The sequence below is a fragment of the Oncorhynchus clarkii genome, chromosome 21 (assembly GCF_045791955.1).
Source record: "Oncorhynchus clarkii lewisi isolate Uvic-CL-2024 chromosome 21, UVic_Ocla_1.0, whole genome shotgun sequence".
NCBI classification, from domain to species: Eukaryota; Metazoa; Chordata; class Actinopteri; order Salmoniformes; family Salmonidae; genus Oncorhynchus; species Oncorhynchus clarkii.
This window is the reverse complement of record NC_092167.1, coordinates 3,849,566-3,863,613: the sequence shown is the minus strand read 5'-3', so window position 1 is coordinate 3,863,613 and position 14,048 is coordinate 3,849,566. Positions and strand designations below refer to the sequence as shown.

Below are 14,048 nucleotides of genomic sequence, written 5' to 3'. Positions count from 1 at the left end.
CATATTCCTCATCTCCAGCACCTCCCCTTTCTCAACTTCATATTCCTCATCTCCAGCACCTCCCCTTTCTCAACTTCATATTCCTCATCTCCAGCACCTCCCCTTTCTCAACTTCATATTCCTCATCTCCAGCACCTCCCCTTTCTCAACTTCATATTCCTCATCTCCAGCACCTCCCCTTTCTCAACTTCATATTCCTCATCTCCAGCACCTCCCCTTTCTCAACTTCATATTCCTCATCTCCAGCACCTCCCCTTTCTCAACTTCATATTCCTCATCTCCAGCACCTCCCCTTTCTCAACTTCATATTCCTCATCTCCAGCACCTCCCCTTTCTCAACTTCATATTCCTCATCTCCAGCACCTCCCCTTTCTCAACTTCATATTCCTCATCTCCAGCACCTCCCCTTTCTCAACTTCATATTCCTCATCTCCAGCACCTCCCCTTTCTCAACTTCATATTCCTCATCTCCAGCACCTCCCCTTTCTCAACTTCATATTCCTCATCTCCAGCACCTCCCCTTTCTCAACTTCATATTCCTCATCTCCAGCACCTCCCCTTTCTCAACTTCATATTCCTCATCTCCAGCACCTCCCCTTTCTCAACTTCATATTCCTCATCTCCAGCACCACCCCTTTCTCAACTTCATATTCCTCATCTCCAGCACCTCCCCTTTCTCAACTTCATATTCCTCATCTCCAGCACCTCCCCTTTCTCAACTTCATATTCCTCATCTCCAGCACCTCCCCTTTCTCAACTTCATATTCCTCATCTCCAGCACCTCCCCTTTCTCAACTTCATATTCCTCATCTCCAGCACCTCCCCTTTCTCAACTTCATATTCCTCATCTCCAGCACCTCCCCTTTCTCAACTTCATATTCCTCATCTCCAGCACCTCCCCTTTCTCAACTTCATATTCCTCATCTCCAGCACCTCCCCTTTCTCAACTTCATATTCCTCATCTCCAGCACCTCCCCTTTCTCAACTTCATATTCCTCATCTCCAGCACCTCCCCTTTCTCAACTTCATATTCCTCATCTCCAGCACCTCCCCTTTCTCAACTTCATATTCCTCATCTCCAGCACCTCCCCTTTCTCAACTTCATATTCCTCATCTCCAGCACCTCCCCTTTCTCAACTTCATATTCCTCATCTCCAGCACCTCCCCTTTCTCAACTTCATATTCCTCATCTCCAGCACCACCCCTTTCTCAACTTCATATTCCTCATCTCCAGCACCTCCCCTTTCTCAACTTCATATTCCTCATCTCCAGCACCACCCCAAAATTGCATATTTCTGTAGTCAGAAAGATAGTTTCCAATTAGTACACAATTAATTGGAAATTGGCAATACTTCCTCATAATTGGTTAAAATCACGATGCACACCGATGATGTCACTGGAAACATTTCACTTCCTCCATCTTTTTTTTACTACAAAAAATAATAAACGTGACATTTTCACATATGTTGATGTTGGGGAGGTGCTGGAGATGATGAATATGAAGCTGAAAACGTTACAAATATCCCTTTAAAGAATTTCACATCAGAACCATTAGAGCCACAGGAGGCAGATTGCAGTCGCTTTCTCAAGATCAAATCACCTCAGACCAGAGCAGAGCTTTGAACGGAAAATTACACAGAATTCTTACAGATGAAAGAAAAATAATGAACCCCCTTTTCCTTACAAAGAACAGTGCTCTGGTTTGCTTGGTTTGTTCTATTTTTAGATTTGAACGTTCACGCTGTGGACAACACTGTCTGTCTGAGTATAAACCAAACTGTAATCTCCACTAGCCTGGGGGAGCCCGTCTTCTCGTCTTTCCTAGTTATTCCCTAGTTGATTTAGTTTAAGAAAGAATGCGCTGTGGGAGAGAAAAACTATGTCTGGATGTAATATTTTGCTTGTGGCGAGTCTTCTCTTTCTTCGTGGAAGAAAACTATTAAAATATTGTGCTGACAAAAACCACAATGACAAATGAACATGAGTGATGTTGATCTCCCCAGCCTCCCTAACGGTCTGTCTGGAGAAAGACTGAGTGAGGAGAGAGAGGAAGGAGAAGGACAGAAAGAGGGAGAGACAGGGAGAGAGAGAGAGTCAAAGAAAGAGAGTGGGATAGAGGTGCAGGAGAAAGAGGGAGACAAGAGACAGACTTCGACAGAGCGAGAGAGAATCAGATAATGAGGAACAGACGTGGTTAATGAGAGTCACAGGTCATCATGCTGCTCCGCCAACACAGAGAGAACCAGAGACAGAGATGTCTTCTTCAGACACTGAACAGATTGAGTCTGATCTGATCTTCATGCGTCACTAGTTTTTACACAGGAGACAAATGATGGGAGGGGGAGATGGACGGATGAAAGAGATAGAGGGATGATGGAGGATCAAAATGGCAGTCAGGAGAAAGAGGGAAAGGCACCTGAGTTAGACAGGGTCCTGGGAAGGGTGCCATGTGGTCTGAGGGAGGAGGGGGGCCAGCCTGAGCCTGATCTGAGCCCACAGGCAACACCTAATAAACAGAGGGATGAAGAGAGGGATGAAACGGAGAGAAGAGGAGAGATAGGAGAACATAATGCACTGCAGCCACATGCAGCTGGAAGGACAGGGGATTCTACCTACAGCTCTCTGACACTGACTGGGACATTAGACAATAAACAAAGACTGTAGTGTTACTTAAGCAATAAGGCCCGAGGAGGTGTGGTATATGGCCAATATACCAAGCCTAAGGACTATTCTTACGCACGATGCAACGTGGAGTGCCTGGATACAGCCGTTAGCCATGGCACCTTTGGGCTCCTGAGTGTTAACATCTCATCTAGAAGCTGTTAACCATTAACATATCTCCTCTAGAAGCTGTTAACCATTAACATATCTCCTCTAGAAGCCGTTAACCATTAACATATCTCATCTAGAAGCTGTTAACCATTAACATATCTCATCTAGAAGCTGTTAACCATTAACATATCTCCTCTAGAAGCTGTTAACCATTAACATATCTCCTCTAGAAGCTGTTAACCATTAACATATCTCCTCTAGAAGCTGTTAACCATTAACATATCTCCTCTAGAAGCTGTTAACCATTAACATATCTCCTCTAGAAGCTGTTAACCATTAACATATCTCCTCTAGAAGCTGTTAACCATTAACATATCTCCTCTAGAAGCTGTTAACCATTAACATATCTCCTCTAGAAGCTGTTAACCATTAACATATCTCCTCTAGAAGCTGTTAACCATTAACATATCTCCTCTAGAAGCTGTTAACCATTAACATATCTCCTCTAGAAGCTGTTAACCATTAACATATCTCCTCTAGAAGCTGTTAACCATTAACATATCTCCTCTAGAAGCTGTTAACCATTAACATATCTCCTCTAGAAGCTGTTAACCATTAACATATCTCCTCTAGAAGCTGTTAACCATTAACATATCTCCTCTAGAAGCTGTTAACCATTAACATATCTCCTCTAGAAGCTGTTAACCATTAACATATCTCCTCTAGAAGCTGTTAACCATTAACATATCTCCTCTAGAAGCTGTGTTTGACAAAACCCTAGAAACCCCAAAACCCTAAAAACTACAGTGGAGGGTTTTAACAACTATATGGTGCGCTACCTGATATCTAGGGGGGATGGACACAGTATAGAATAGAGTTGTTGCCATGCAACAGAAAGCAGAGCAAACGTTCATTCAACAAAATGTTAGGAGACAAAAGCAGTTGATCAAGGAGGTTAACAAAAGGCTGTTAAAGGTGGAGTTGGCACAATCACATGTCAATCATTTGATTTGATTTATTTAACTAGGCAATAACTGTGTATGTCAACTATGTAATAATGATGTAGAATTCTCCAAAAGACTACAAATACAGAATTACACAAACTTACCTTACACAGAGGTGTCATAAAAATCTGAAATGGTTTACAACATACTGTATGTGTTATAAACAGCGCTCTTCAAGCCACATCTAATACGCTAGCCTCCACATCCATGCTGACTGACTCACCGGTAACCTAGACAGAGGTGCTTTGGCCGGGGTAGTCTGGGTGTAGGTGGAAGGGGTTCCAGCCTGTCCCGGGGTGGTGAGGGGGGTCCCAGAGACATGCCCTGGTCCTGAGGAGGCCAGGGGGAGGCTGGAGGGGGGCAGGGGGGTGCCTGTGGAGCTGGGGGTGGATGAGTGGCCGGTTGGGGAAGAGGTTCCCGGGACACCAGTGCCTCCGGCTGGGTCGACAGAGCCATCGGCCTGGGTGGTTCCACCGCCGCCCAGGTCCATGAAGAGAGAGCGAAGCTTCTTATCCAGGGCGTGGATGTCATCGATGCCCAGGGCCACCTCACACTCCCCACACTGGGCGTGGGTCTGGTTGGGCATTGTAGCAGGCTGGGGCTGGGTGTGCACCAGGGTGGGCTGGACCACGGGGATGGTGGTGGTGATGGGCTGTAGGGTAGGGACCGTGGCCCCTGGGGCTAGAGAGGCTACAGGCGAGGAGGAAGAAGGGAGCTCTGCACTGGGGTTAGCAATGGAGGGGGCTAGCAGGGGGCCTTGGATAGCCGTGGTGGGGACTACGGTAGCGGTGGAAGGGACAGGGAGCTGCTCTGAGCTTCCTCCACTATCACTGCTACAGCTGCTGACCAGGGGGGCCGTGGCGGAATGACAAAGGACTGTAGTGGGTATGGAGGTGGTGGGACCACCAGGGATGGAGCCAGAGGTCTGGGGGAAGGAGGCTGAGGTGGACAGGGTAGTTGTGTTGGGGAGGGTGGGGAGGACAGCAGGGACTGGGGGGGACACAGAGGTGGCTGTAACACTAGGTACGGAGGAGACCACGGGTTGGGTCACCGGCAGGGTGAGAGGGGCCTGGGAAAGGAGAGGCTGGGTATCAACAGACTGGAGCTGGGTGGGGATGGGGGTGGTGGCCTGGTGGATGGGTGCAGGTGGAGAGGTGGAGGCTGGAGGGGAGATGGAGACTGGGGGGGGAGGGGAGGTCACAGAGGCCTCAGATGGAACCTGAGCATGGGGGAGAGGAGCAGAGGCTATAGGAGCAGTGGAGAAGACTGGGATGGTGGTGGTGGCTGCAGCAGGGACCAGGACAGGCAGGGAGGCTATGTGGATGGAGGGAGGAGCGGTGCTGGGCCCTGGGTCGTACTGGCCCTGGTTCTGTCTCATCTCTGAGAAGGCCTGCTGCAGGCTGACCGCGGAGGCCGACTGGGACAGACCCTGACCTGCAGCTACAGCACGGGCGGCTGTGGAGAGAGACAATGAGGGAGAGATGGGCAGGGAAACAGAGAGAGTGATAGAAAGAGATGTGTCAACACCAAACCCCGTAACTAAGTAAAACAGTGATGTTAGCCATCACCTTAAAATCAGGTCATACACCACAGATAGGACACTAACTAAACTACTGTTACATAGCAACTAGACATTCATAAACATGTGATTTTAGCCATCACCTTAAAATCAGGTCATACACCACAGATAGGACACTAACTAAACTACTGTTACATAGCAACTAGACATTCATAAACATGTGATGTTAGCCATCACCTTAAAATCAGGTCATACACCACAGATAGGACACTAACTAAACTACTGTTACATAGCAACTAGACATTCATAAACATGTGATGTTAGCCATCACCTTAAAATCAGGTCATACACCACAGATAGGACACTAACTAAACTACTGTTACATAGCAACTAGACATTCATAAACATGTGATGTTAGCCATCACCTTAAAATCAGGTCATACACCACAGATAGGACACTAACTAAACTACTGTTACATAGCAACTAGACATTCATAAACATGTGATGTTAGCCATCACCTTAAAATCAGGTCATACACCACAGATAGGACACTAACTAAACTACGGTTACATAGCAACTAGACATTCATAAACATGTGATGTTAGCCATCACCTTAAAATCAGGTCATACACCACAGATAGGACACTAACTAAACTACGGTTACATAGCAACTAGACATTCATAAACATGTGATGTTAGCCATCACCTTAAAATCAGGTCATACACCACAGATAGGACACTAACTAAACTACGGTTACATAGCAACTAGACATTCATAAACATGTGATGTTTTATTATTAACTTTACAATACAACAACATTCAGTCAGTCACAAGATCAGATGATCCCGGTTTTCAGAAACATCTAAATGTTATTACATTTGGATGCTGAATGCATTATCTTGTTGACTAATAAGATCACTTATTGGTAGGCTGTCACTGTGCGTGTGTGTGCATTCATGTGTGTGTGTGTGCGTGTGTGTGTGCGTGCTAAACTCACCGTGAAAGGACTGTGAATCTTGTCTCAGCAGGGCAGAGCCTGCAGCCGCTGAGTCAGCAAAGAACTGGTCCCTGAGTCTGGACTCAGGCACGGGACTGACTATAAACCTCCTGCCTGCAGAGTGGACCACCTGGGCTGCACAGGAAGGGATACCTGGAGATGGTAGGGTCACACATAGGGTTAATGCAAAATGGGTGCCTCTATTGAATTCAATACATTTACATTTCTCAGCGAGGGAAAGTTCTATAATTCATGGTACAGATGGAAAATTCTCATGCAAAACATGTCTGTCATTTTGTTGTTGTAGGGTACCAATTCCCTGTGTGGACATTGTGTTGGTTGTTTTACCTGGCAACGGTTCAGATATAGCAGGGATCTGTTGCTGCTGGAGGTCACTAACTATCTGGGAAACAATCTGTGGCACAAGATGCAGTCAGTCTGAGACAGTACAACAGCCGTTTACAACGATCCATGATGAAGTTACTTAAGCCAATGTACCTGGTATAGAAGGGTGAAGAATGATGCTCTTTCACAGCAACAACATGGAGGAAAAATGAATGGAGAGACGTCACTCTACCTGGGTGTTTCCATCTTTCTCCAGACCCTTCTCGTCAGCCATCTCGATGACCTCACGGACCTGCTCCATGAACGACTCCCTCTCGCTCTCCAGTATAAACAGACTGGTGACCTGTAGTCACACACCAGGAAAGAACAGCCCTCTCAATCACAGTCCTCATTCTTCTCAGAATCTGATGGTTGGAATAATTCATCATTTCAGAACGGATTAATCAAAGTCAAAACACCCAGAAAGTCTGGTGAAATAAAGCCTTTCATTATTACCAGATAAACTCTCTGGACATGCCTGAGACAAATACCATCAGGGAACATCACAACACAGTTGGGATTCTGGGCTACTGCAATCAGAGAGGGGAGACGGCTCAATAATGAGAGAGAGATAGAGGGGGAGGGAGGGAGAGAGAGACAGTGAGAGAGTGTAAGAGAGAGCGAGCGAGAGACAGCGAGTGAGACAGCGAGAAAGAGAGAGAGAGCGAGCGAGACAGCGAGGGGCAGCGAGAGCGAGAGACAGCGAGAGAGAGAGAGACAGAGAGAGAGACAGGAGGGGGAGAGAGACAGGAGGGGGAGAGCGACAGCGAGAGAAAAGAGGGAGGGAGTGTGCTCGTAATCTTCTCTGTAGTTACCATAATCTGTGCTATTTCCTCTGGGTTATCTCCGTCCAGATCAAACTTAAAAGTCACCATCTTTCTGTTGTGCGTTTCCAACTGGCACTCAGCTACCCTGTCGCCCATGTTGGATATCTGGAATAAACAAAGGAACAGAAGCCAGAATAAGATGTGGATGAAATGAAAAGATGAAAGAGAGCAGCTCTTCAGATTTATCGACAGAAATCACACGGCCTGTTTGAATGGCTCTGTGTCGTTCTGTCTAATCAGTAGGGCCTAAACGATGCTGTGCCAGGGAACTCAAAGAGGCAGGCATCAGTACAGGGAGATACACACCAGAGACAGACATTAATCAGATGCTGTATGCTCCAATTAGAGAACACTTTCCAAGAAAATACAGCTTATTGAACTGAATGAAAAACAATCTCAGCTGGTGGGAGACGAGCACCGAGCACAATGCAACGGCTTGGACAATTAAAAGGTTATGTCAATCAAAGTTGATCATAAGTAGGCCTATAATATATAAACAAAAACAACAGGCTTATCACAGGTGCTAAACACACTAATGAAAAATAATGTTTTGTGTAGTATATATCGGTCATTTCCCCTGGGCTGACTCTTACATTTAGTATATATCAGTCATTTCCCCTGAGCTGACTCTTACACTTAGTATATATCAGTCATTTCCCCTGAGCTGACTCTTACACTTAGTATATATCAGTCATTTCCCCTGAGCTGACTCTTACACTTAGTATATATCAGTCATTTCCCCTGGGCTGACTCTTACATTTAGTATATATCAGTCATTTCCCCTGGGCTGACTCTTACATTTAGTATATATCAGTCATTTCCCCTGGGCTGACTCTTACATTTAGTATATATCAGTCATTTCCCCTGGGCTGACTCTTACATGTAGTATATATCAGTCATTTCCCCCTGAGCTGACTCTTACATTTAGTACATTCAACTTTGCTTTGCCAATCTTGTCGGTACGAGAGCGACTCCGTACAGAGCGCCGCTGGTGTCGCTTGATGGAGCGCCCCTCCTGTCTGCCTCCATCATTTCCATCGCTCAGGCCGGACGCCACGTCAGAGTGACCGCTGAGTCAGACACACAAACACCGTTAAAATTCATGATCTGAAGAATGAGAGCGAGGCACCAAGCCTCTAAGCTAATAAAAACTAAATTAAACAATCATGACTGATTATAAAATTTGAGATATCTTTCCCATCTCTTATAAAATCTCAACGTGTATATCTTTACCATCAGTTAAACATGCATCTTACCTCTCCATGGACGAGGGCACTTGTGGTGGATGTAACTGTGACTGGTCCAATGACAAAGGCTGAGGAGCCGTCTGGGAGGGCTGGAACACACAGTACAGGAGAACAGAGGGTCAGAGAACTGTGGGAAACTTGTTTTACAGTAAAGAGAGTGCAAAGTAGTGTGGTCTTTTGGAGATGAAAGGCTTCAGAAGGTATTGAGGTTAAAAAGAGAGGCAGAATATGAGACTTAAAAGCATGTGAGAGTAGCAGTATAAAGAAATATGAGTCGGTTCTTAGTGTACTAATCCCACCGTAACCAAATGTTTGACAGCATCTATGTCCAGAATGTTTCATCCACATCTAGCTACTTGTGACCATAAAATATATGACTAGACACATCCACAACTTCACACAACCAACTCAGGACTCATTTAAATAACAAACATACAGTCAAGGAAACACGCAAACCAGCTATGGTCAAAGAACTACTCTCCATCATCCATACGACCAGGCGGGGGGGACATGACGAAGGGGGTTTGGCTGACCACAGGTACCTGGGGCTGGGCATCTCCTGGCGGCTCTGGGGAAGTGCTGGCTACGCTGATGACGGGCACCACAACGACCAGCGGCTGAGTAGGCATCATTTGGGGCGGCATAGGGGAGGCCGGTGGCACCGGCGGTGGATGAGTCACCAGAGTGGGTGCAGATACAGAACCAGGTAGAGGATGAGCCCCAGGAGGCAGAGGTAAGGCTGCAGCTGCTATAGGGCTCTGTGGGGACACCAGGGCTCCCCCAGGGGGTGACGCCGCCCCTTGGGCTGCAGCTGCAGTAACCGGGACCGAGGGCTGATTGAAGGCCATCTGTGCCACAGAGACAAGTCCCACTGAGGAGGGAGGTGGAGCCATACTGCAAGGCTGGGGGCGGGAGGAGGAGAGCAAGGGGCGGGTCAGGTCAGGTTAGGACTGGCTAGGGTAACGAAGGGTCATGGGAACTAGGTTGGAGTGGGCGGATTATGGATGATAGAAATAGTAAGTCCACTTCTATGGGATGGATATTATGTTGGTGATTGACTAAAGGGTGACTGAAGGAACAAAACTCAAGGGGATAAGAGTGTGTATGGTGGGTGTGACAGAATTTAACACTGTGCATACAACCACTAAACAAACAAAGTCAACACACAAAGCCACGCACCACAACAACATGCGACCAAACACGATGTGTTTCACAAATGGCATGAAACCGGATGTCAAACCGAAGGTTTAACTGGTTCAACTGCACTGAGAGAACAAAGCAGTGCTAAGGTGTGGACAGGACTCCTCATGAGGCCCTCTCCACTCAGTGGTACAACACGCCTGCGGTGACATCATGCTGTTGGTCACTAACATGGACTCTAATGGAACAGCCATGATCGTCCATTAGACCTCAATTCACATTTATCGACAAACACAGAAGACACTGAAAGACAGATAATTTTCTACTGGGGCTCAATCAACAACAACACAAGCGATACTGAGTGAGGACAGCTGATACTAATGGAAATGGACACACGTACAGTCGCACACATAAACACGTTCTACCACCCTAGTGGGGACCAGCACTATAATAACAGCAGAGTGAGTGGTACCTGGACCAGAGCTAGCTATAATAACAGCACAGTGAGTGGTATCTGGACCAGAGCTAGCTATAATAACAGCACAGCGAGTGGTACCTGGACCAGAGCTAGCTATAATAACAGCACAGTGAGTGGTACCTGGACCAGAGCTAGCTATAATAACAGCACAGTGAGTGGTACCTGGACCAGAGCTAGCTATAATAACAGCACAGCGAGTGGTACCTGGACCAGAGCTAGCTATAATAACAGCACAGTGAGTGGTACCTGGACCAGAGCTAGCTGGTGTGCCTGGTAGAGATAGTAGAGGTGTTCTAAGCTGGGCGAAGGGGACATAACAGAAGCGCCCAGCTCACTAGCACACAGCTGAAGACCACCAACCATGCATACAGACAGACCAGGCAGACCAGACCAGGGCAGGGCAGGCAGACCAGACCAGACCAGGGCAGGCAGACCAGACCAGACCAGGGCAGGCAGACCAGACCAGACCAGGGCAGACCAGGCAGACCAGACCAGACCAGGGCAGGCAGACCAGACCAGACCAGGGCAGGCAGACCAAGCAGCATGTCATAGAAGTGTAGTGAGTGGATGAAAGAGTGAGAAAGTCAATGGAATAAAAACAGAAAGAAAGGATGGAAAACTGAAGTAAGAAATGTGAATGTTAAAACGTGTTAACAAGAAACAGAACAGATTAAACTCCATAGAAAGAGAATATCGGTATTATTTAAAAGAGATGGTTGTGTAATACTTACCACGATGGACATGAGTTAGTCAACGACTCAGTAGTACTTACTGAATCGGTTTCATAAGGGTTTGGTTTATTTTCACATTGGCTTTTGTGAGTGTTTGGTTTATTTTGGCAAAGCTGTTGGACTTTGAAGGCGATGGAAGTTCATGTTTGTACCCACAATGCAGTAAAACTTCACTATAACTAATACTTCTATTCATATGCCTATGACTGAGAAAAGTAAACTCCTAATCACGTAACCAATGGCCCTGAAGGTTTTCCATCGATTGCTGAATAATTGATGGAGGTTTGGTTTTGTGTTACTGACTTGGTTCAGACCAACTCTGACAGGCCTTCAATGGACCCATCCATGGGTTTATGTAAACACACTGGCTCAGGGGGCTGTGCCAAACTCAGCAACAAAAGAAATGTCCTCTCACTGTCAATTGCTTGTATTTTCACCAAACTTAAAATGTGTAAATATTTGTATGAATATAAGATTCAACAACTGAGACAGACTGAACAAATTCCACAGACATGTGACTAACAGAAATTTAATAATGTGTCCGTGAACAAAGGGGGGTCAAAATGAAAAGTAACAGTCAGTATCTGGTGTGGCCACCAGCTGCATTAAGTACTGCAGTGCATGTCCTCCTCATGGACTGCACCAGATTTGCCAGTTCTTGCTGTGAGTTGTTACCCCACTCTTCCACCAAGGCACCTGCAAGTTCCTGGACATTTCTGAGGGGAATGGCCCTATCCCTCACCCTCCGATCCAACAGGTCCCAGACGTGCTCAATGGGATTGAGATCCGGGCTCTTCGCTGGCCATGGCAGAACACTGACAGTATGGCTGGTGGCATTGTCATGCTGGAGGGTCATGTCAGGATGAGCCTGCAGGAAGGACCCTCATGAGGGAGGAGGACCCTCCGCCTCCAAATCGATCCCGCTCCAGAGTACAGGCCTCTGTGTAACGCTCATTCCTTCGTCGATAAACACAAATCCGACCATCACTCCTGGTGAGACAAAACCGCGACTCGTCAGTGAAGAGCACTTTTGCCAGTCCTGCCTGGTCCAGCGACAGTGGGTTTGTGCCCATAGGCGACGTGGTTGGCTTACTACAATAGGCCTACAAGCCCTCAGTCCAGCCTCTCTCAGCCTAATGCGGACAGTCTGAGCACTGATGGAGGGATTGTGCGTTCCTGGTGTAACTCGGGCAGTTGTTGTTGCCATCCTGTACCTGTCCCGCAGGTGTGATGTTCGGATGTACCGATCCTGTGCAGGTGTTGTTACACGTGGTCTGCCACTGCGAGGACGATCAGCTGTCCGTCCTGTCTCCCTGTAGCGCTGTCTTAGGCGTCTCAAAGTATGGACATGGCCACATCTGCAGTCCTCATGCCTCCTTGCAGCATGCCTAAGGCACATTCATGCAGATGAGCAGGGACCCTGGGCATCTTTCTTTTGGTGTTTTTCAGAGTCAGTAGAAAGGCATCTTTAGTTTTCTAAGTTTTCATAACTGTGACCTTAACTGCCTACCGTCTGTAGGCTTTTACCGTCTGTAGGCTTTTACCGTCTGTAGGTTCATTAACTGCCTAACGTCTGTAGGTTCATTAACTGCCTACCGTCTGTAGGTCCATTAACTGCCTACCGTCTGTAGGTCCATTAACTGCCTACCGTCTGTAGGTCCATTAACTGCCTACCGTCTGTAGGTCCATTAACTGCCTACCGTCTGTAGGTCCATTAACTGCCTACCGTCTGTAGGTCCATTAACTGCCTACCGTCTGTAGGTCCATTAACTGCCTACCGTCTGTAGGTCCATTAACTGCCTACCGTCTGTAGGTCCATTAACTGCCTACCGTCTGTAGGTTCATTAACTGCCTACCGTCTGTAGGTTCATTAACTGCCTACCGTCTGTAGGTTCATTGAACAAGCATGGGAAACAGTGCCCTTTAAACCCTTTACAATGAAGATCTGTGAAGTTATTTGGATTTTTACAAATTCTCTTTGAAAGACAGGGTCCTGAAAAGGGGACGTTTCTTTTTTTGCTGAGTTTATATGTGGGCTTGTGTAAAATGTGTCTGTATGAATGCATACAGTATCTGACACGGAATGTGAATGCATGAGTCTGTTACCTGTTTGGTTTTGGGGACCCTCACTCTAACTTGATTAAGGTGTGTGTGTGTGTGTGTGCACAGAGTGTGGTTAAGTGCCAGTGTTTGCATGTGCACTCTGTGTGTATGTATGTGTTGGTTCCTTACCTGTGTGGGCTGTGGTCCAGGGGGTAGCTGGTTCTGAGAGGGGCTCTGTACCACGGTGCTGCCTGCCTGCTGCTGCTGCTGGGGCTGAGAGACCATGGGCTGGGAGGTGGGGGGGAGAGAGGCCTGCAGGGGGGTCTGGAGGAGAGAGGGAGAGGTCAACTCATGACTAGACCTACACAGCAAAGTTAAAAAGGGACAGTTGACTAAGTATGTCGGATGTTTTTGACCTCAAAAGTCTGTTGAGATGAGTCTATGCCCGACACCAGCCTCAATCCCACGGATGGAAAAGATAAGCACAATCATTGAAAATAAAAAATATCTGCAAACTTTGAGTGAACTGTCTCTTTAAGACCATATGCGTACTTGGCACATATCAGTAGAGTTTCAAAGCAAAAAACACCCCCATTATCTCACTGTAATTAAACAGTTGACCCTATCAATCAAATGTAGTAATCCTAATTTGACGATACAATTTGCCTTGGGGGCAAACATTCCCATCGATTGCAAAAACATTTCTCTGGCGGTCGGCCAACTTACCTTGTGACTTGATGAAAAGCAATGACACACATACTGCACAGGCTTAACCTACAGCTCATCTTATCATATTCTATAGGCAAGGGTGAAGCCGGAGCGGTCCAGTACAGAGTACCGGCAATAGAAAGCGGGGGTACGGCGTACCCGTTAAAACGTGAGTCTATCGCAATAGTTTAAAAAA

General features: G+C 46.8%; 1 protein-coding gene across 4 annotated transcripts in view; it reads right to left on the bottom strand.

The window, feature by feature from the left end:
- LOC139379639 (serine/threonine-protein kinase WNK1-like) overlaps positions 1 to 14,048 on the bottom strand; it is a 191,049-nt gene that overhangs the window by 30,610 nt on the left and 146,391 nt on the right. For 2 of the 4 annotated variants that reach the window (XM_071122448.1, XM_071122451.1), the window contains 11 exons: positions 13,334 to 13,468; positions 10,617 to 10,715; positions 9,295 to 9,654; positions 8,762 to 8,841; positions 8,428 to 8,575; positions 7,494 to 7,610; positions 6,872 to 6,982; positions 6,643 to 6,709; positions 6,295 to 6,447; positions 4,000 to 5,231; positions 2,417 to 2,506 (listed from right to left, as the gene is read on the bottom strand). In XM_071122448.1, the coding sequence (XP_070978549.1) occupies positions 2,417 to 2,506; positions 4,000 to 5,231; positions 6,295 to 6,447; positions 6,643 to 6,709; positions 6,872 to 6,982; positions 7,494 to 7,610; positions 8,428 to 8,575; positions 8,762 to 8,841; positions 9,295 to 9,654; positions 10,617 to 10,715; positions 13,334 to 13,468 (2,592 nt within the window). The remainder of the gene's footprint in view (positions 1 to 2,416; positions 2,507 to 3,999; positions 5,232 to 6,294; positions 6,448 to 6,642; positions 6,710 to 6,871; positions 6,983 to 7,493; positions 7,611 to 8,427; positions 8,576 to 8,761; positions 8,842 to 9,294; positions 9,655 to 10,616; positions 10,716 to 13,333; positions 13,469 to 14,048) is intronic. The other 2 variants (XM_071122449.1, XM_071122450.1) reach the window with 2 other exon arrangements.